General features: G+C 45.6%; 1 protein-coding gene across 1 annotated transcript in view; it reads right to left on the bottom strand.

The window, feature by feature from the left end:
• The window catches only part of eys (eyes shut homolog), a 364,937-nt gene that overhangs the window by 160,723 nt on the left and 180,214 nt on the right, over window positions 1-24,000 (bottom strand). Inside the window, exons 34-35 of the mRNA XM_063191194.1 lie at window positions 1,466-1,662; window positions 545-636 (exon numbers count right to left, since the gene is read on the bottom strand). Coding sequence (XP_063047264.1) covers window positions 545-636; window positions 1,466-1,662 — 289 coding nt within the window. The remainder of the gene's footprint in view (window positions 1-544; window positions 637-1,465; window positions 1,663-24,000) is intronic.

Consider the following 24,000-nt stretch of genomic DNA (forward strand, 5'->3'; position numbering starts at 1 on the left):
TAGGGCCCCCCACATCTGCCAAGGGGGCCGATAATTGGCCAAAAGTGAAAAATCATCAAATTGTGACAGGTGTAATGTTGAAAAATGCATGTGTCCTGTTGATAGCAGTTGGTAGACATGTTATCCTTCATTCCTAGTTCATGATTATGACATTGTTGATGTCAATTTGACACAAAATTAGCCTTACGGTGGGGCCCTACAGCAACCTGTAGCCTAGGGGCCCAAAGCCATCTTAATCCGCCCCTGGGCGCCGCCCCCCCCTTCCCCTTTACTGATGAATGAACACACCCACAAGCCAGGAGGGATGTTATTGTGTCCATTACTGTCTGGTTTTACTGGAGCCAGCTACTCCGGGGCATTGCCCAGTGCACCTCTGCAAAAATTTCATTATGCTGTTAGATGCTGTTTGATGCTCACCGCAAGGCCCACAGAGCTCGGCGGCGCGGGGAGGGCTAATAAGCATACAGCGAGGACCACGCCACACTCTGATGATGTTTTGTCATTCAAGCGAAGCGACACGCAGGAAATGAGGAAATAAGCTCACCTGACATGAACCAGGTGCTCGTTGCCGTCGGAGACATGTATGGAGGTATTGATCCGGCGCACGCCTTCCTCCCGATTGCATGAGAAATCATACTAACAAGGAATTAAAAAGACACACACACAGAGAAGGATGGCTGAGCTTTTGATCGAAACAGACAGCAGAGTGCTGGATCTCATTGACACTACAGTATGTACTATAAAAGCAAATAAGCCTTGTTTACCATCACACATACACAGACCAACAACACACATACACGCATACACACGCACACACACACATACACACATACACACACAACTGTGACCATGACTGTGGAACATTCAAATGTCCCACAACGTCCTACCACAGTTAAAAAACACCTGAGTCCACATGGGACACATTTTCACCACTTTAAATACAAAAAAACCCTTTTCTACACCTGATTCATACCATCAACCACAGCATCACAACAACTGTAACTGAAGCGCTTTAGATGAATCGAGTGCTTTCAGGACCTAAGAGCGCGGCCGTTCAAAGCAGCTGGCCGACTTGAAGTCGGCACACACGTTGATGTTTATCTATGGCTGCATGCGCGTTATCTAGCATGCCCACAAACGCTCTTTGAAGACGCTGAAGGTTAGCCTGCTCTAATCTCGCCGACTTAAAAGAAATGTTTACAACTTTGCATCCATTGCAAGTTGAATAAACTAATTATGCAGAATGCATTATGTACTGTATATATCGCATACATTCCACATAAATTCTCTCATAGTATGATGTATACCGCATCGTTATTTGTTCACCTCAGTATTCATGCCCATGTCTGTACACACCACACAATATTATTCAACCTTAGATGCCTTTTGCACAAAAAAACGCAGCTAAGAAGAAGCAGTCTTACGCAGCAATCATTAGAAAGCAGCCCAGAGCGATAGTATTTACCTGTAGCCGACCTTCACGAATGTAGAGCTTGATGAAGAAGAAGGCGCTGGCATCGTTGCCTTGGTCTGTGTATAGCAGAGTGCCGTCGGCCTGCCGGGTCTCGAACCTCACGGTCAGGGTGCTGGCGGTACCCAGGGCCACACCTGGAAACTCCAGGTACGAGTTCCCCGAGTAGCTCACATAGCTGCCGTCTGTTCCTAAGGACGATAACAAGAACATTTACTATCCCATTTTAGCCTAAGCCCTTTTTTGGGAAAGGGTGCCCTCTGCCTATTAAATCCTAAATATCTCAAACTCGGAAGCACATACAAACATGAAAAAAGTTGCATTTAAAAACTAGGCCCCTCATTTTGCATTATAATGTGTTCATTCAATTACCTTTTTTACATTTTTTACATATTACTTTTTCACATTCTTTATCTTTACTATTTTTATTTTTATTTTCCCCTCCCTGACTATTCCTGTGTTATTTGTGTCTTGAAATGTCCATGTGGGCATTAGTTTATTTGTGTATTTATGTAAGCTACTGGATACCTGAATTTCCCCCTGGGGATTAATAAAGTTACTCTACTCTACTCTACTCTACTCTACATTCAGCTCTAACATACCAACATTTGTAATAAAAATCTCTCAAATGTCAAGAATCTGAATGCAGCGTATATGTGTCTCCAGGCTACAATGGGTTAAACAAAGAGTTTAGCTGTGAACAACTAGGCTGCTGTGGACTAGTAGTTTGGGAGTTGGTCTTTCAATCTGTGGGTTGTAGGTTCAAATCCCACAAACCTGACCTCTCCCTACACCTCCATCCATGGCTGAAGTGACCTTGAGCAAGTCATCTAACTAAGCCCATATTGCTTCAGGGACCAATACCCTGAAAAATGATAACTGTAAGTGGCTTTGGGTAAAAAAGCATCAGCTAAGTGTGATGTAATGTAAACAACTAAGCTGCACCTCTTCTTTGAGCTTGAAAACATTTCACTTCTCATACAGGAAGTGTTGTCAGTTCTGGGTGATGTACAGCATACTATGTCCGATAACATTTGTCCGATGATAAATATGTCCGATGTTAAATGTCGGAAGCTCAAGGGAGTTGTTACGTTTTCAAACTCAAAGAGGTTATATCTTAAAGCTCAAAGAAAGTTACTTACAGATAGACTCAAAAATGGCCTTGGTGAATGAGAATGTACAAAGAACATGAACATCTAATATAACAATTATTTAATTAAAAGTCCTTTATTCAGATGTGGAACATACAGTAAAACATTACTGGGGCAGATTGTCAGCATTGTCAAACGACTACAAACTAGTCGCTCATTAACTGGTGTTGAAAGCCTGATATTAGGCCCACCACCTGCATTCCATATGCTTTCTTCAGTTATAAAACCTGTTTGAAATATATTTAATTATTTTCTAGCCGCCCAATTAATGTATTCTAAATACGGTAAAGCAGAGCTGAACTTTTTTTTAATCGCCTGTGCACCACATGGTATGGCAGATAGCTATGCTTATTCTATTTTGCATCTATGACACAGCATCCTTATATTGCGGTAGTACCATATGTTCTCACAATTCAGCTGTAGTAAAAAATAGGCCGGAAATGGCGAGCTTTGAAGATCGTAGGTAATTAAAGTTCCCCTTTGAATGAACCCTGTCCTACAAGTCCTCGGAGATCACCATAGGCCCTGCAATGTTCAGCAAAGTGGGTGAAATACCAGTTCAACAGTTCAGCACGGTCCAGTTGTTCAAGGCAATGATAAGACAGACAGTTAAGGAGAGAGAGAGAGAGAGAGAGAGAGAGAGAGAGAGAGAGAGAGAGAGAGAGAGAGAGAGAGAGACAGAGACAGAGACAGACAGAGACAGAAAGAGAGAGACAGAGACAGACAGAGACAGAAAGAGAGAAAGATAGAAAGAGAGAAAGATAGAAAGAGAGAAAGAGAGAAAGAGAGAAAGAGTTTGATTCATTCCTGGACAAAGCTGTGAACATGGAGTAGAGAAACCTTTCCATTGTCCTTGCAGGTGGGCCTGAGGCCACACAAAAACTGCCAATGTGTGTGTCGATGCCCTTTAAAATAGGCTGCTGGTCTCTCACAGCTTTTGATTCAAACCATGATATCTGTCATGGACAATAGTGGCCTGCAACCACACTTTGTTTTGAGCAGCCGGCCTGTTCTTTGTAGTTCCGCATCCAGCCTGTAGGGGTGACTAGAGATGACAGCTTTTGCTGCTTTGATAAGGCAGCTGCTGATCTGGTCTTCAATGTCTGCTTTACTCTTTTGCCAAAAGGCTTTAGCACCAACCACAATGTCTGTTTGTGAATGGGAGTGCACAATTGTTGGGAATGCTGGGCTGAATGACAGTAGCCAGGCTGTGCCCTCCTAGTGACGCAACACTTTCAGCGTTGCAACTAATCAGATCAAGAGCAATGCAAGTACTTTCTGTGTTCCACTTTGTCTGGAATCAAACAACCATAAGCAAACCAAGGGAGGCGGGTCAACCGTGCCGTTTGGGAAATGTTAATTGTTATGCTCTTGGTCAGACCAAGTCTCGAAGAGATTTGAACGTCGATGATAATCAGGCAAGAATGACAAGGGTGGGGCATGATGATTACGTTACAGGTGGATGATTCACTGATGACCAGGCTGATGCGTGGCCGGGTGGATGAACATTAGCCACAGACAGATAAGAAAGCAGACTATTCCGGAACATTTCCGGCTAAAGGCGCTTCATATTCACACTTTTAATACAGTCTTTCATTTTGTATATCAGACAAGAGTCTTGTAGGAGCGTCACATAGCTATCTGCTATAATAACATGCTAAATAATTAAATTGTAATTAAACTTTAAGAGGCATGTGTGACAGTATTATGCTGTGAAATTAGACATGTAAGCCTGTTCTGCACATGACCTTCTTGTCATGGATTTGACCCCATGAGTTAAGAGTTAACCGGAGGGCTGAATAACTCATTTGAGCCAGATTTTGTGGTAATGCTGTACAGTGTGTGTGTGTGTGTGTGTGTGTGTGTGTGTGTGTGTGTGTGTGTGTGTGTGTGTGTGTGTGTGTGTGTGTGTGTGTGTGTGTGTGTGTGTGTGCGTGTGCGTGTGCGTGCGTGCGTGCAAGTGTGTGTGTGTGTGTTTCCCATGATGACCTCCATGCTTTGACATACAGCCTTTTCACGCTGATTAACATTATCATCCCATTGACTTTCCAGCAGCATCACCGACCCCACTGGGAATCCACCACCACCACCAACAACAACCACTGGGAATCCAAGAACATTACGGGATGCTCCTCCTCATATTGCACCATTCTATAAAGCAGGTTCTTAAAGATGCACCGTGTAAGATGGTGGTGTAGGGTAGCCAGAGTAGGTATTGCAACTATGCAGCTCATTCGAAATGTGCTGCCTATTGGCAAATTTGATATTTTCATGAATATTTTCTGAATGACAAACCGATATTTACTAATATGACCAAACCACAGTCAGTTTTTCAGCTAAAAATGTCTATTTCTGGAAATTCAAAATGGCAGACCATGGAGAAGATTCCCCTTTTAATGTAAAGTGCAATGTTCTCAGTCATATTGAATAACCTACTTAGAATTTGATGGTGGTGGTAAGTTTTTGTTTAAAATGTAACATTTGTGAATGGGTAGCATGGAGTCTGAAAATGAACTTGTTGTGTCCTGAACTCTTATTCTGATACAGGATTTGTCTCCATTTACTGTATGTTGCTAGGAGACTCTGATTTGTTTATGCTCTTGAAGAACGTTAACTAAATGCTGAAACTCACGCTTGTTCCCGCTGTCATTTATTACACAAAACACTACAAAATTGGCGACGAGATTCAACTACTTTTTCTGCAAAGATGACGGCTGCTAACGTTCCCTTCCCGACCTTCTTCTTACAATGCCCGGGTGAGCCTGCAATGCCTTTTAAAACGTGGAAGAAAATCTTCGAAAACTACCTGCTCGTGATCAATGCGACTGGTCAGGAATGGCCGGTTGCAAGGAAGAGGGCCATACTGCTACACTGCCTCGGCTCGGAGGGACAGAGAATCTTTTACTCCCTACCGGACACAGGTATTACATATGACACTGCTTTGGCTGCATTGGAAAAGTACTTTAATCCAAAGACTAACACAGTTGCCGAGCGCCATGCATTCCGTAAACGGGCTCAGGCTTCTCATGAATCGATACTACAGTATGTTGCTGCGTTGCGAGACCTTGCTTCAACTTGCGATTTTGGCGCGAAGGCAGATGAACATATTCGCGACCAATTGATTGAACATGTGTGCAACCCAAGAATTCGTGAGAGACTGTTGTTAGGCTTAGATGCTGAGTTTACTTTGGACAAAGCTATCACAATAGCTACACAAATTGAATCGGCTGTGGACCATGCCAAGAGCATCAGCGGTGCCCGTACGGTCCCCGTGCAAGCCGTGCAGCAAACTTCCCAACGCAAGGGGAGAGGGCGCCAGTCGAATGCTGCAGGCGCCAACGGCTCTGCTAAACGTAAACAAGCAACCTGCTACCGCTGCGGCTCCAATGCTCATTTAGCCAATGCACCCAACTGCCCTGCGATCACAGCTACATGTAAACAATGCAAAAAGATTGGACACTTTGCTAAAGTTTGCCGCTCTGCTCAGCCAAATACACAGGAGGTGCGTGAAGTAGAGCTTCCTGAGGTCTTGGTGCTTTACACAGAAAATTCTGCCAACCCAACTGCTAAAATTACATGCACTGTGGAGATTGCAACCGAACTGTCACAGCCATGCACAGTTGACTTAGTCGTGGACTCTGGGTCTTCTGTCTCCATTCTGCCACAAAGCCTCTATGTGCGCCACTTCAACCACGTTCAGCTGACTCAGCCCAAAGTCAGGCTTGTGTCTTATTCAAAAACACACATCCCTGTTCTTGGCTGCATGTCCGCGAATGTGTCCCTACATGGCCGCACAGTTGCATGCACATTCTACATTGTGACAAACGGAACTCCACTGCTTGGGCGAGACCTCATGGCGTCACTACAGGTGCGCATCCAGCACAACAGAGTCTTGCCTCCTACTGCCCCTGCGCCTGTGCTGGAATGTGCCACTGCCACACCTACACCTACGCCACCCATCATCGGCTGTGCAAAGAACTTTGTTCACCTGGTGAAAATTGATGACACCGTCAAACCAGTGCGCCAAAAGCTCCGCCGCCTGCCTCTGTCTGTTCGAGATGCAGTGACAGAGGAACTGCGCAACCTACTGGCAGCAGGCGTAATTGAGCGCATTGATGCTTCACCCTGGGTGTCACCAATTGTTGTCATACAAAAAAAGTCAGGCAAAATACGCATGTGCACTGATCTGCGTGAACCAAACAAGGCGGTGATCATTGACGCACACCCACTGCCTCACATGGATGATCTGCTGTCCAGCTTAAAGGGTGCTGCCGTCTTCTCTACAATTGACCTGGCTAGTGCGTACCACCAGATGCCACTACATGAACAGAGCCGTGACCTAACTGCCTTTATTACCCATGAAGGCCTGTTCCGCTACTGCCGTTTGCCATACGGGCTTGCTTCAGCTCCTGCCGCTTTCCAGAAAATGATGAGCGTTATTCTGGATGGCCTGCCGGGGGTGCAGTGCTATCTGGATGACATCGTCATGCATGGATGCGACATGCCTGCTCACGACAAGGCTTTAGCTGCTGTGCTGCAACGGCTGAAAACTGCTGGCCTACAACTGAACAACGACAAGTGCCGCTTCCGCCAGCCCAAACTGCCGTTCCTGGGACACGTCGTGTCAGTGGATGGACTACACCCTGACCCTGAGAGCATTCAGGCCATCGCTGACGCACCTGCACCTACCGACGCCTCAACTCTGCGCTCCTTCCTCGGACTGCTCTCATGGCACTCCAAGTTCCTGCAGAACCATGCCACTGTGGTGGAACCAATGCGAGCATGCCTGAGAGGGCCTGACAGTGCTTTTCAATGGACTGCTGAGGCACAAGCTAGCTTCGACACTGTCAAGAGAATGCTGATTGGCAGTCAGGCTCTAGCTTTGTTTGACCCTACACTGCCTACAATCGTGTCTACAGACGCCTCCGACTACGGCCTAGGAGGTGTGCTTTCACAAGTGGGCCCAGACGACGTCGAAAGGACTGTGGCGTATGCGTCCCGAACTCTGTCTGCTGCCGAACGCAAATATGCCACAGTTGAAAAGGAAGCCCTTGCATGTGTGTGGGCTGTCGAGCGATGGCGTACTTACCTCTGGGGACGACGCTTTACCCTGCGAACCGACCACCAGGCGTTGACGACCCTACTGACTACCAAAGGGGTCGGCCGCGCCGGTCTCCGTGTGTCAAGATGGTCTGCGCGTCTGATGTGCTACAACTACGACATCATCTACCGCCCAGGTGCCGAAAACGCTCCAGCTGACTGCATGTCCCGCCTTCCTCTACCTGCTGCATCTTCCGACTCTGAGGACGACACTGACCCTGAGATGGTTGCTCTCCTCTCTGATGCTCGTACTACACTGTCCGCTGCTGACCTTGACTCTGCCTGCTCCTCGTGCCCCGAGATCACCAAACTCCGGCTCCAGATATCGCGTGGATGGCCTGCCAAACCCAAAGGTCTCGACCCTGACCTCCTGCAATACTACAAGCTCCGCAATGAGTTCTGCGTCAAGGACCAGTTCGTGTTTCGCAACCAGTTTCGCCTGGTTGTACCTACTGCATTACGACAAGACCTGATCTCCATTGCACACGAGTCCCACCAAGGGGTGCTCCGGACAAAGCAACGCCTACGTGAACTGTACTGGTGGCCAAGTATGGACATGGAGGTACTCAATGCCCTCCGTGGCTGTGAATTGTGCCCGCTGAATGACAAAACAGCAAAGCCACGTCCAGCTCCGCTGCAACCAGTGCCTCTGCCAGACGGTCCATGGCAGAAAGTTGCGATGGACATTGTTGGTCCATTTGAAATTGCTTCCCCAGCCTGCAGGTATGCAATTACACTCACTGACTACTATAGCAAGTGGCCAGAGGTTTCATTCACATCGAACATTACCACTGACACTGTTCTCACTTTCCTGTCCACGGTGTTCAGTCGCCATGGCAACCCCCTGAGCATTGTGACAGACAACGGTGTTCAATTTACCTCTGCTGCATTCGCCGCTTTCCTGCAAGAGAGAAATATTACACACAACCGCTCCTCTCTCTACTACCCTGCTGCCAATGGGCAAATTGAGAGATTCAACCGTGTGCTCAAGCAAACAATCCAGCTGGCCATACAACAGCACAAGCCATGGAAGCCAGTTGTCACAGACTTTTTACACGTCTACCGCGCTACACCCCACGCCACAACTGGGACTTCACCTTTCCAGCTCCTCTGTGGTCGTCCCATGCGCACAAAGCTGTCTGTGTTACCTCCTCCGTCCTCTCCTCCGCCTGCTCCCAAGGACGCTGACATCCGTCACAGAGTTAGCCAGCGCCAGGCGAAAATGAAGGCCTACACCGACGCCAAGCGTGGCGCCAAGCCTCCTGCTTTTCAAAAAGGGGACAGAGTGCGTGTGAAAAATCCACTACATGTGCCTAAGGGTCACAGGAAGTTCAGCGATCCTCTTACCATCAGTGAAAAAGTTGGTGAGAGCACATACAAGCTGAGCAATGGTAATACATGGAACGCCTCCCACCTCACCAAGTTCCATGACACCACACCAAATCCACAGCCTGTGGATGAGGACACTGATTCAAACAACCATACCCCAGAACCCAGGCCCATGCGAGAAATCCGCCAGCCTACTTGGCTGAAAGACTATGTCACTTAAATGTGGACACTTAAATGTGGACTGCCTACTGTTATGCATTTTGTTATTAACCTTTACTTACCTTCCAGGTTACCTCCAGTGAATTACCAGTTCAGTTAAGTTACTCATGCCAATTCACTTTACTTATGTTTACCTATGCAATTGTGTTAACATTCAAGTGATGTTCTTAATCGTAATGGTTAGTTTTCATTACCATGCTGTTATTCCTGAAGTATTTCATTCTCTCCTAATACTTATAGTCTACTTGCCAGGATAGGGGACCCGGAAATGTTTGGTACCCCAAAGTTTTTTGATGGAAATGTATAGTATAGGTCCCCAGTACATAGAAACTGCCGGATGCTACTTTGTAAATGTTGAGCAATTTTTTTTATTAACATAATTAGCATAAATTAACATAATCGCCTTTATGACCTTATTACAGGATCAGTTTGACCAATCTACACAATCTTGGTGTGGTTTTGGGGGTTTTGGAGGATGCTGAATTCATTTGTGACATTTTTAAATGCCTGTCAGATTCGAAATGCCTCTTAATGTCAAGGGTAGACACATTTTATGCCTTCATCAGCTGATTTTGGCAACGTTTTTGGGTAATTTACATACCATAAACCTTACTTATTTCAATTATTTCTACTCATGGCCCTACTATATAAAGTAGATGAGCTGCATCTATTGCCAAAGACATATAATTAAGGTAGAGACTTGAGGGGCTGTAGTACAGCAGATGTGGAAAGTGAGTGAGGTCCTGATTTTCAGGAGTTTATTTTATGCAATCATATATGAAACATTTTATGGTTTGTGCTAACTTCAGTTAGGTATTTTAGTTTGAGGATCACTTGGTTTTTTTCTCACTTTTTGGAGGGGCGGGCACTATTGCATGTGTATTTTTATTAGCATAATTAGCATAAATTAGCATAAGCGCCCTTATGGCCTTATTGCATGATCAGTTTGGCCAATCTATGGAATGGAATGGACTGCATTTATATAGCGCCTTTCCACTCCTGCGAGCACTCAAAGCGCTTTACATTTATGCCTCACATTCACCCATTCACATTCACATTCACACACCGGTGACCGTGGCTGCCACGCAGGGTACCACCCTGCCACCAGGAGCAACTTAGGGTTAAGTATCTTGCTCAAGGACACACTGATGGAGTCAGGTAGAGCGGGTCTCGAACCTGCAACCTTTGGGTTACCGAACAGGCTCCTCTACCACCTGAGCCACCACCGCCCCTCAATCCTACTCAAACCTGGTGTGGTTTTGGGGGTTTTGGAGGATGCTGAAGTCACTAGTGACTTTTATAAAATGCCTGCCAGGTTCACAATTCCAGTCCATATCAAGGGGGGGACTTGATAAGCTGATTTTGGCAATATATTTGGTGAAATACACACCTATTTTTCACCAAATGTAGAGAATAGAATAAATAGATAATAGATGATAATGCAGGTCAAGTGCCATTCAAAATGGGCAAAGCCACTGTACAGAAAAAATGTAATCACAATAAGAGAAAAAGCAAATTAAACTAAAAGAATAAAATAACAATAAACAAAGTAATTATAGTAATATAATTTCTTAGAGCATACATTACACATTTTATTGGAACACCATGTAACAAGGGTGCAATGATGGGACATTGTTCTCTATCAAAGAGGTATGACCTAAACCAAGAGAGTAAAGGTAAAGCCCCTTTGATGCCTACATATGATACGTAGACATATATCAGTTACAACAGTAAGAACACAAACAACACAATTACTCAGAACTAGGGCTGGTTGCTATGCTAGCCAGCATCCGTTACTATGACACTGTATACATAGCTTCTCTACAGAGCCATCATCATCATAGTCATCATCATCATCATCAGAATCAAGGGGATCATGGTGAAGAAGAGACCATAAAAGATGAAGACAGTGACGTCTTGATCTGTATGGTCTCTTCTTCATCATGATCCCCTTGATTCTTGTAACCTGTTGTTATTGGTTAGGTATATTGCAACATGTAAGGATGAGGTGAGGAAAGCTGAGAAGAAATCAATACGCGCTGGACAATGGTAGACTTGTTGCCCTTCCTTAGGCATCCATTTTCATCCCTGATTGAAACTGGGACAGGATTCAGCTCATAGTCAAAGACTGTAGACAACTTTACTTTTCTCTGGGTTCATGCCATCAGCAGTTGAGCAAACCATGCATATATGATCTTTCTTTTGTCTTTATTTTCATTGTCACAAATTTTTTTTTAGATGCTTGCATGAAATCCCACCGGGTCATGTCTTTGTCCAATTTCCACTGCATCTTCCACATTGACCTTTACATCTGCCACCTGCCCACTGATAATGTGGTGGAGGGTTGTGGAGTCTGGGGTGAGTGAGTTAGAGTTTTCTCATAACATTGTCCCTCCTCATCCTCTTTGTGTATCTTGGGCTTCATGGTTTTATCCAGTGCTTCTGTATCCATCTCACTCAATGACTGGGACAAATGGGAACTGAAAGAATTCTTCATCCAGCTGAGTGGTGTTCTCACCACACTGTTTCAGCATCTCCTGGACCCCTGACCAATGGAGAGAATCCACCATCATCCCCATCCCAAAGAAGTCAACTGCTAAAAATCGCCAGGACCAGTGGCATTAACATCTGTGCTGTGCAAGTGTATGGAGAGATTGATGTGTGGCCTTCTTTCCTCTATGGTGTCAGACCAGCTGGATCCACACCAGTTCGCCTACAGGGAATGCTGGTGTGGAGAATGCAAGCCTCTCACTTCTGGACAGAGTAGCCAGGAACCTGGACTCAATACACCCACACACCAGGATCCTGTTCACAGACTTCTCCTCTGCATTCAACACTGTGCATATTGACACACTCCTCCAGCAGCTCTCCAACCTTCAGATCCATCCAGCACTTACCCAGTGTATTAAAAAAAAAATTTCTGGACAGACCACAGCAAGTATTTTTCAATGGGGTAAATATGCTCATGACATTGACTTGGTGGCACATATGTCTGTCCCTGATGCTCCAAATCGCTATCTGGAGGTAGTTGACAACCAGCACCAAACTTTTGTAGAACTTTCCTTTGAGCTGAATGTCTCAAAGACAAAGGAGCTGGGGGCAGAGACAAGGCATCAACTCTGTTCCAGCCACTCTCCATCCAAGGGAAGACAGTGGAGTAAGTGGAAGTTTTTAGATACCTAGGCACCGAAATGGACACCTCCCTGTCTTTCTCACAGCACGTGGACTTGATATTTAAAAAACCTACTTAACCTACTCAGTAAACTCAGGACATTTCAAGTCAGCAAGGACATATAGTTATTAGTACCATTTCATACCTACCTAGATACTCACTTAAGAACCTTGACATGAGCTACAGTAACATACAGGATTTTTAAAAATGAGGCTGTACATGATTGTCTGTCAGATCAAATGGCGTGATCCACAACAATGATCAGTCATACGGAGACCTGGGATGATGCAGACCCTCCTGTCATTCATTGGCTCATGCGGTCATATGATTAATTTAACTGGCCTGGAGGAGCTCATAGGGACTGCTTATGGAGGTATGACCTCAATCTTAAATCAGGCCTGGCTCATGGACCGGCTATGGGTAGATTGCTTCATCACCCCAGCGTTCATAGCTCACAGAATTGGCTCTTTCAACAACATTGTCTTCAACATATGCTACCAGATGCTTCTGGTCAGCACCCTAATGCAAGTTGGATCACATCTGCTTGTTATGAAGAAGAGACCATAACAGATGAAGACAATGAGGATGATGATGATGGCTCTGTAGAGAAGCTATGTATACAGTGTCATAGTTACGGATGCTGGCTAGCATAGCAACCAGCCCAAGTTGTGAGTAATTGTGTTGTAGGTGTTCTTACTGTTGTAATTGATATACATCTACGTATCATACGTAGGCATCAAAGGGGCTTTACCTTTACTCTCTTGGTTTAGGTCATACTTCTTTTATAGAGAACAATTTCCCATCATTGCACCCTTGTTACATGGTGTTCCAATAAAATTTGTAATATATGCTCTAAGAAATTATATTGCTATAATTACTTTGTTTATTGTTATTTTATTCTTTTAGTTTAATTAGCTTTTTCTCTTATTGTGATAAAACAATTCTGTACAGTGGCTTTGCACATTTTGAATGGCACTTGACCTGCATTATCATCTATTATCTATTCATTCTATTCTCTACATTTGGTGAAAAATAGGTGTGTATTTCACCAAATATATTGCCAAAATCAGCTGATCAAGTCCCCCCCTTGATATGGACTGGAATTGTGAACCTGGCAGGCATTTTATAAAAGTCACTAGTGACTTCAGCATCCTCCAAAACCCCCAAAACCACACCAGGTTTGAGTAGATCCTATTGAGTAGCCAAACTGATCATGTAATAAGGCCATAAGGGCGCTTATGCTAATTTATGCTAATTATGCTAATAAAAATATGCAATAGTGCCCCCCCCCCCTCTCAAAAAGTGAGGAGAAAAAAAAGTGATCCTCAAACTAAAATACCTAACTGAAGTTAGCACAAACCATGAAATGTTTCATATATGATTGCATAAAATAAACTCCTGAAAATAAGGACCTCACTCACTTTCCACATCCACTGTACTACAGCACCTCAAGTCTCTACCTTAATTCTATGTCTTTGGCAATATATGTAGCTCATCTACTTTATATAGTAGGGCCATGGGTAGAAATAATTGAAATAAGTAAGGTTTATGGTATGTAAATTACCCAAAAACTTTGCCAAAATCAGCCGATAAAGGCATAAAATGTGTCTACCCTTGACATTAAGAGGCATTTTGAATCTGACAGGCATTTAAAAATGTCACAAATGAATTCAGCATCCTCCAAAACCCCCAAAACCACACCAAGATTGTGTAGATTGGCCAAACTGATCCTGTAATAAGGCCATGAAGGCGATTATGTTAATTTATGCTAATTATGCTAATTAAAAAAATTGCTCAACATTTACAAAGTAGCATCCGGCAGTTTCTATGTACTGGGGACCTATACTATACATTTCCATCAAAAAACTTTGGGGTACCAAACATTTCCGGGTTCACTATAGGGCCCTATGGGCTGGCAAGTAGACTATTACCAAGAATAAGTTAGTGAAACATGTCTCTGGTTACTTGAGTGATACTTGACATTCTCCAGTAGTCTGAGACGTGTATGGGTTACTTCTCTTTTAAAGAAAGGGGGAAATGTTGTGTCCTGAACTCTTATTCTGATACAGGATTTGTCTCCATTTACTGTATGTTGCTAGGAGACTCTGATTTGTTTATGCTCTTGAAGAACGTTAACTAAATGCTGAAACTCACGCTTGTTCCCGCTGTCATTTATTACACAAAACACTACAGACCACTTTAAATACTACACAGTGCACCTTTAATACAAAACCTTCACAGCAGCAGTAGCACACAAGACACCCATGAGTAAACATTCCACACCCGTTCCTGCCTCCAAAACGACATTTATGAAAATCGTATGCAGATACGCAGTGATATTCACATTTTCACACTGAGTAGCCGTATGCACCCCTCCCTCCGTTCCCAAGCGTTGCTTGAGCTGTCTGTTTGGGGGAAAAAAGCCGCTAAGTCTACCTGCGTTACGGCTCATCAGTGTGCAAACCCTATGGCTTCCCCAGGAGCTGTGAAGCATGTAAGTGCCTCTGGCGCTACAGGCAGCGAGAGAGAGAGGAGTAGCGGGCTAAGAGGGAGGTTTATTACATGGCTCATTGTAAGTAGTGATAACCCAGTCTGTCTGCCTGGCGCCCATGTTAGCACGTAATTGTGGGACATTTTTGCTGAGAGATGCCCCAGCAGCTTCCAGCTTGGCTGGGGGCAGTGACGCAGACAACTTAGCAGACTTAATCAGCAGACTTGCCCAATTTTGTCGAGCGAGCGAGGAGCTAGGCAGCTAGGCACTACTGGGTCATGGTTAATGAGTGCCTCATTTTGTTTGAGTCTATTTTTTTTGCTCGCTGGAAAAAGAAAAGCGAGTCCTACGCAGTGACTCCTACACAATGCGATCCTGTTTCATGTTTTGTGTCCTGTGTGTTTTACTGCAACATGCATCGGAAATGAGGCAAAACAGTGTGGGGGAGCTCAGTAAGCGGCTCACTTGGTTCGCCTTAAAAGCCAATTCCCGCCAAGATTGTTTGCATACAAAAGCGGTTCCTTTTTTTTGACAGAGCTTCTGTGTGACTCACCAGACAGGTCTGAATAGAAATCATCGACATATGAAGACATTTCACAAGGCATTTCAGAATAGGGTAGGCCTACTTCCATCTCTGCATTGTTTTGAGACTTTCACTGACATGTCAAAGACAAAATTGAGATCTTATACAATGGCACTCATTCTTATAATCACCTCCACCGTGCAATAAACCAAATAGCTTGATCTGATTGGAGAGCAAACAATCTGTTTGAAATGACAGTTTTATAGCTTATAAAGAACAGGCCCTGTTCGGTGCAAATAGCATTGCGTCTACACGACTGGAATGGTAAGCAGCAGACACACACACGTATATACTCTAACAAATGAAAGCCTCGCGTTGCGTTGCGGACCATTTGTAAGTGGATAAAATCTTGAAATGTTTCAGGCAGGGCTGGCCCGGCAGCCACAGCAAAAAGAAAACCATGTGCGGCCACTCACACAGTGAACTACTGTACGCACCACCCAATTAGGATCCTGCTGGCTTGTTTATCTTCCAGAGCTAGCTTAATGATCCGCTAATTAAGAGTATCCTCCTAATTAACAAATTTGCAACATATTTATTCAAAATGTGTTTTTACAGGCAATCACAATTACAGGTTTACTCATAATATAAACACATGTGGGGTATTTCATCCGGCACTGCAACATTTAATTTGGACAGATGCAAAGGAAGGAGAGAGGGGGTAAGGAAGCCGTTCACTGCACTGCACTGGGCAAGGCAGCCAGGAGTTCTCTTATGCTGATTAGACGCTGCTGCTGCCAGAGGCGGACTTCACATTAGGCAAACCTAGGCAATTGCCTACTGTAGGACCCCGACCAAATCCGCCCTCCATAGGGCCCCCCAACTATCATATCAGTTGTGATAAACACACAAAAAAGTTCTGTAGGCCTGATCTTAATTCGTCACTTATGTAAAGTAATCGAAGATATATATACGAGACTAAACACTAAAATAGCACACTCGCTCCTTCCATGCCAATTGATGACCCTTATTTTAAGAATGTGTTTTAAGAATGACTTTTGAGGGCCCCATGTTTGTATTTTGCCTAGGGCCCCAAAACTGCTAGATCCTCCCCTGGTTGCTGCAGTCCAGGTCAATGCCTCATAGTAAAACTGTTCCTGATTTTCCCCAATACTGTAGGCCTGCGTGTGACATCAGACAAAACCTGCTGCTTTTACGACAAGGTATAAAATGTGTCGAAGCACGTCGACAATAAACAGCCCATCAGTCAAGCGGCGCAATATACTAATCAGCATGCTGCATTTACTCTTTGTCGTTTGGATCCCGCAGAAAGACATAAATCCGTCCACTGCGCGCTGTAGTTCGATACGACCAATACCTGCTCGGGCAGCCAGCGTCTCGAGCGGAGATGGGAGAATTATCGGGGGCAGGGGTAGGCTGTGATCTCAGGAATTAATGAGAATTGAATGAATTGTGACTGAGGCTGCACTATCTAGCCCACCCCCCACCCCCCCCCCACCCCCCCACCTCTCGCCCATACCCACCTCCACCACCACCACCCCCACCTCTCCCTCTCTCCGCTGCAGCTGAGCCCCTGCTTATGCTGATGATGGAAAATTACCCATCAGAGACAAAGCCATTCATTAATTTTAAAGCCTTGTTTGGTCTGATGTAGGCTTTGATGCAGTCTGCAGCGACAGCCAGGAGGTACTGTACGGGGATCAGTAATTAGTGCATAGTTCCACTCTCTCTCTCTCCTGCACGGGCTCTTTCTACTCCTGCTTCGTCTACTCAGGGCCGCCCGACGCTGACAGCTTTGTCCGGGCCTGGGACAAAATCGTAGGAAAGGGCCTTCCCATCAATACATGCAATGTAATGAGGGAACTAATTCTGGGCCCCCACCTTTGCCTGGGCCCAGTACAACAGACCCCTTTGTCCCCCCCTGCCGGTGCCACTGCTTCTGCTTCGTCTTCTGTTCTATATATTTTTTTTATCATGAGCACCAACTTTCATTTGGGCTTTGCCAGTCTCCAGCCTCCAGCTCTCTCTCTGCCTCTTCCCTTTTCCCTTTGCACTGCAGACAGACTCCTGGAGAAAGTGAGCAGTGAAATAATATACTGCCCTGGTGACAATCTTTTGTTTTATTTTTCTACATCACAGAAGAAATAGTCCAGAGTTTTGGATTCCTTGGAGACATTTTGTTTTACATTAGGTGCAGATGGAAGAAGCGGATACCATGTACCGTGATGCAGGTACCACTTACCACTAAAGTGGAAAGACTAAAATGAGAGCGAGATAGAGTGAGTGAGTCATAGAAAGATGTAGGTACCTTTAAAGTAGCAAGTCGTCAATGAGAGAGAGAGAGAGAGAGAGAGAGAGAGAGAGAGAGAGAGAGAGAGAGAGAGAGAGAGAGAGAGAGAGAGAGAGAGAGAGAGGGGGGTAGGAACCACTAAAGTGGCCAGACATCAACGAGGGAGAGAGAGAGAGAGAGAGAGAGAGTGAGAGGGAGGGAGAGAGAGAGAGAGAGAGAGAGAGAGAGAGAGAGAGAGAGAGAGAGAGAGAGAGAGAGAGAGAGAGAGAGAGAGAGAGAGAGATTTCAAGGAGAGAGGGCATATTTAGGGTTTGATTTGGCTAGGCTGGAATTGCTCATTAATTAGACATGCAAACTGCTGCCTTGAGTTGCTCATCTCATCTGCATGGCTAACTAGCAACAGGCCAGAGGATGACACCGTAATGAGGACACACACACACACACACACACGCACACACACACACACACACACACACACACACACACACACACACACACACACACACACACACACACACACACACACACACACACACACACACACACATTTCAAGTGTGAAGTAGCGAGAAGAGGAGTGGGCCAAATTAGCACAGGTGCAATCAAATAATGCTTTACTCGTGGTGGCCTTAGTTGATAGCTGGGGCCTGCAGGGTCTGGCGTCCAATCCCCATTCTACAACTCCCCTGCTCAGTGATAGGCCACTACTAAACCAATGGCTGAATGATTGAGGACGGTGGTGTGTGAGTAGAGGGTGGGAGAGGGAGAGTGTTTGCCTGGCTCTTGCCCAACCTGCAGTTCCATGCAGCTTCATGAGCTCCACTACTAGATCTGGGAGACTGTAGCAGGATTCCGTTTCTCATGTTAAAAAAAACAAAATCGCAGCATTTATTGTGTCAATATCAACAAATTCCTTCAAAAACGTTTTCTGATGATCTCTTTAGGGTCAATATAGTCTATAATATGTCCTGTGACTCCACAATGCGAGCTGCATTGATATTGAAGCAATAAATACTGTGGTTATTTTTTGAATGGAGAAATGGAATCCTGCTACAGTCTCCCAGACCTCCGTGTGTGTTTGAGCTCCACCAGGGGGCTCCAGAGCTACACACACACACACACACACACACACACACACACACACACACACACACACACACACACACACACACACACACACACACACACACACACACACACACACACACACACACACACACACACACACACAGAGGTCTGGTAGGAACCAGGCTAAGAGAGTGTTAGGGGAGAGAAGAGAACAAAACAGAGAAGGGGACAGCGGTGTAATGGAGAGAGAGGGGAACAACATGAGAGAAAGATGAGATGGGAAAGGGTAAGAGAAACAGGGGGAGAGCAAGAGGGGAAGATGAAGAGGAAGATACAGAACAAAAGAGAAAGGAGGGGAAATGGGAGAAAGATGACAGGGGGTGACAGGAAAAGAGAGAGAGAGGAGGAGGGAGAGAGAGCGTAGGGGCTGCGAGAGAGACATATATAGAGAGAGAGAGAGAGAGAGAGAGAGAGAGAGAGAAAGAGAAAGAGAAAGAATGAGAGTGAGAGTGAAAAGTGGGTGATGAGAGGGAGGATGATGTTGAGTTGTTGGCTAGCTAGCCTGACATTTCTCCCCCTCTAGCGCAGTATTCATGGCTGAATGAGAAATGCCATCTGAAATAGCTCTCGCTCGATACAACACCACTGCATGTTCCTCACTACTAGCCCTACACATCTCAGAGAACAAGGATTTCCACTTTTTCTGCCGCGTGTATAAGGCCAGGTGAAGTGACAGGCCACCGCAGCCTATACACGATAGTTTTTCCTTCTCCCAACCGCAGTGACAAAAACATCTCCTGAATCTGATGACAACCTCGCAATCCCATTTATTGTATGCCACTGACTCTGAGTGGAGGCGGCAGCCAGGGTGGTACATTGGAGGAGGAGGAGGAGGTGGAGGATGAGGAGGAGGAGGTGGAGGAGGAGGATGAGGAGGAGGAGGTGGAGGATGAGGATGAGGAGGAGGAGGTGGTGTAAGTGGTGTATTGAAAGAGGTGAAGGGGGAGGTGGAGGTGGTGGTGGTGGTGTATTTGAGGAGGTATATTGGAGTAGGTGGAGGAGGAGGTGATGGAGGTGGAGAAGGAGGTATAGGTGGTGTGTTGCAGGAGGTGCAGGAGGTGCAGGAGCAGGAGGTGGAGAAGGAGGTGGAGGTAGTGTATTGGAGGAGGTGTTTTAGAGGAGGTGGGGGAGGAGGGGGTGGTGTATTGGAGAAGGAGGTGTATTAAAGGAGATGGTGTAGGTGTATTGGACTAGGTGGAGGTGGCATATTGGAAAAGGAGGTGTCAGTGGTGTATTGCAGGTGATGCAGAAGCAGGAGATGGAGAAGGAGGTGGAGGTGGTGTAGTGGAGAATGAGGTGGAGTGGGTAGAGGAGGAGGGGTGGTCTATTGGAGAAGGTGGTATAAAATATTGGTGGAGGGGGTGGTGGAGGCGTATTGGAGGTGGAGGAGGTGAGAGTGTATTGGAGGAGGGGGTAGTGTATTGAAGGACGAGGTGGAGGAGGAGGAGGAGGTGGTGGAGGTGGTAGAGGTGTATTGGAGGTGGTGGAGGAGGTGGGAGTGTATTGGAGGAAGGGGTGGTGTATTAAAGGACGAGGTGGAGGCGAAGGAGGTGGAGGAGGAGGAGGAGGTGGAGGGGGAGGTGGTGGAGCTGGTGGTGGTGTAGTGGAGGTTGTGGTGGTGTATTGAAGGACGAGGTGGAGACAGAGGAGGAGGAGGAGGAGGAGGTGGAGGAGGAGGTGGTGGAGGTGTATTGGAGGTGGTGGTGGTGGTATATTGGTGGAGGGCATGGTGGAGGTGTATTGGAAGAGGTGGTGGAGGAGGTGGGAGTGTATTGGAGGAGGGGATAGTGTATTGAAGGACGAGGTGGAGGAGGAGGAGGTGGTGGGCTGCGGCTGCTGCGGCTGCTGCTGCTGCGGTTGTTTTTCTCTTTGCTGGCCCACGTCCAGTTACAGCCTGACGGCCTGCTCAACAAAGCAGACGTGTGGTCAATCAATTTGGCTTATTTCCCTCCCTGAAAAAATACATCATCCTGATGCCCTCAACAGCCGATCCATACAGGGGCTCCCTTGTGGAGGAGGAGGAGACAGAGGCAGGGGCGGGGAGAGGGGAGGAGGAGGCAGGCACAGCAGGGAGAGAAGAGGTCGAGGAGAAGGAACAGAGGAGAGGGAAGTCCCAGGGAAAGGAGAATGGTGGTTGAGGGCGACGGAAGAGGGGAGGCGTGGGGAGGCAAAGAGAGAGAAGGTGGAGGCGGAGGAGAGGGGAGGTGGAGGAGAGCGAAGAGAGGAGTTGAGGGCAAGGGGAGAGGGGAGGCGCAGGGAGAAGGGAGGTGGTGGTAGAGGCAGGCACAGGGAGAGAGGAGGTGGAAGGATGGAGGGAGGAAGGGGGTGAAGTCAATCAGAAAAGAGAGGGACGTGAGCCAGTTAGGACGGCCTAGTGTGGAGAACATCACTCACCGCACCTTCAAAAGAGTGCGGCGGCTATTTCAGCTCCGGGTTAGACTATCTGTCTCGCACAGAGGCACATCTTGTCACCAGGCTAAGCAGGCAGCCGCTTGGGGCCCCCAAGCCTATAGATGGTGAATAACAGCTAAGACTTTAAACTAAATTAGTGGCGATTTGTACAGAATGTTCATTCTTTTCAATTTTGGGCTTTGGGCCCCAACTTACCCTAGAATCGCCTCTGGTCTCGCAACCCCCCTACCGCCGCAGTGACGGGAATTGAGTGGCTGGCAATACAGTCGAATCACGCCAGCCCAGCACCACCAGGACCATCAAAAACCTGCAATGTCACCGCAAGTAACTACGCCAGTTATGGGAGCTGTCAGATGTATTGGCTCTCCTGGTGCACAGGGATAATGAAATATACATAAGAGTGATGAGATGTTCCTGTTTGGTATGCAAGAGACTTTAACAAGCTGTGTCACAGCTCCTGCATATTTGCAAACCTAGATTAGGATGAATAGTTTGTTAAGTGGTCTAGTCAGTTTACATTTTGCTGTTCAGCAAATTAGTCTTTTTTTCTTCCTTTTTTCTTCCCTGAAGGATGATTCAATAAGGAGCGAGAGAGAGGGCTCAGCTTATGAATATGCAGAGGGGCTGTTGTTGTGACACAAGCATGACACCAAGCTCCACCCCACAGAGACTGCACGAGGGGAAAAAAGACATCAAAAGAGTTCAACCCTCATCATTTACACACTGTCAGCACAATTATAATCAATTCATAAAGCTTTAGTATCTTTGAGAGTCGTGAAGTTTGTGTTATAGCGCTGCTAACCCACTTTTTTTCCTCCATTCGTTTCATACATTTTAAAGTGTAGTGCAGGTAGGTGGTTTGCTGTGACCCTGTTCTGTCGCTTCTCCTCAGAGAGCTTAGCAAGGTCCTTATGTTGCTAACGCTACAGACCCAGGAAGTAACTTGTATTCTACTGCATTGAAAACGTGTGTTTTTTCTTAATATAATGAGGAGTTGTGAAGCAGTTGCATATAAGGGTAATGACTATCGTGACCTTAGCATCTCAGTTTTTTTTTTCAATCCAATGATGATTTTCTGTCATTGTCCCTCAATGGTGGAATAAGCTACCATTTACTACAAGAGCAGGGTCATCCCTCTCAACCTTCTAGAAGCTATTGAAGACACATCTCAGGCATATCAGGCTGTGATTTGGATCTGTGACTTGTGACTTCGACTTGAGTCACAAACTGATGACTTGAGACTTGACTTGGCAATATTAGGAACGACTTGTGACTTGACTCGGACTCGATACTTGATTTGAACTTCACAGTTTTTGCTTACAATGGCTGACAATGCCATGTCAAGTCTAAATGTATTCCATTTTCTGCATTTGTATGTGAAAATGTTACGTGACAAAATTTAAATTAAATCATTTGCCCTTAACAATGTCAATAGTGCGACTGACGAAGGGGAAGCAGCAGTAGCAGTAGCAGTGTGGACACGTAATGAATTTACCTGTATGACCAAAAGTAATACAGGGCATACAGGCCATCACGGACTATAAGCCTGCACCACGGAGCTGTGACAACAACACCTCTCTGTTAAACGACCTGAACAGTTTCTTTGCCCGCTTTGAAGCACAAAATGACACTCACCCACAGAAAACTCCCCTTCCACCCCATGATCAACCCCTTTACCCGTCCTCTGCCAGTGTGAAGAGGACACTGGCCACCATCAACCCACGCAAAGCAGCTGGCCCAGACAACATACCTGGCCGAGTGTTGAAGGATTGTGCAGAAGAGCTGAAGGATGTCTTCACAGACATCTTTAACATCTCTCTGGAGCAAGCAGTCATCCCACCACTTTTCAAAGCTGCTACCATCATACCTGTGCCGAAGAAATCATCACCATCATGCTTCAATGACTACCGTCCTGTAGCACTGACGCCCATAATCATGAAGTGCTTTGAACGGCTAGTCCTGTCACTAGTGTTGCTTTTGGCAGCACATTTTATTTTTAGTCTTAGTTAGTCATGTTTTGACAGTGTTTTTTGTTGGGTTGTTTTAGTCTAGTCAAGTCACAAGACTTTTAGTCTTTAGCTAGTCTTGTCTTTGAGAGCTTTGTTGTTACTTGTTTTAGTCTAGTCAAGTCACAAGGCCTTTTAGTCTTAACATTTTAGTCGGCTAGTAAGACTAAAATGTTCCTCTGACTACAATGGCTAGACTAAAATGTCACATACTTTTCCTCACAATGAATGTTACATAGCCTGCTTTTTGTCATACATTTATGATGATGAAAACTGACTACAGTTGCAGTCTAGTTTTTGTTAAGTAATGATTATCTTGCAGATGCACCAATGAACACATTTGACATTGATGATTTTTTTCCTTTTTCTATTTAATGACAGCTTTTTTGCCACTTAAACAGTACAACAGCATCATCGTTGGCAGTACCCATAACGAGGATATAACCAAAAATGATTTATTGGATTAACCTAAGAAAATTGTGGAAAATATTTCCACCAGATTAAATCAAGCACATTTAGCATCAAAGAAAAAAATCTCAAACATCCATTCATTTAACTTCACTTTGTTGGGTTGATATTAAAGTTTGTCACACAACACAACAAACGTGTCATAACAAAAGTGATACATTGAAACGTTTTGAGAACTTGTAAAAAAAAATCCGACATCAAGCAGCCTCATCCCAACCAAT

Source organism: Engraulis encrasicolus, chromosome 24 (assembly GCF_034702125.1).
Source record: "Engraulis encrasicolus isolate BLACKSEA-1 chromosome 24, IST_EnEncr_1.0, whole genome shotgun sequence".
NCBI lineage: Eukaryota > Metazoa > Chordata > Actinopteri > Clupeiformes > Engraulidae > Engraulis > Engraulis encrasicolus.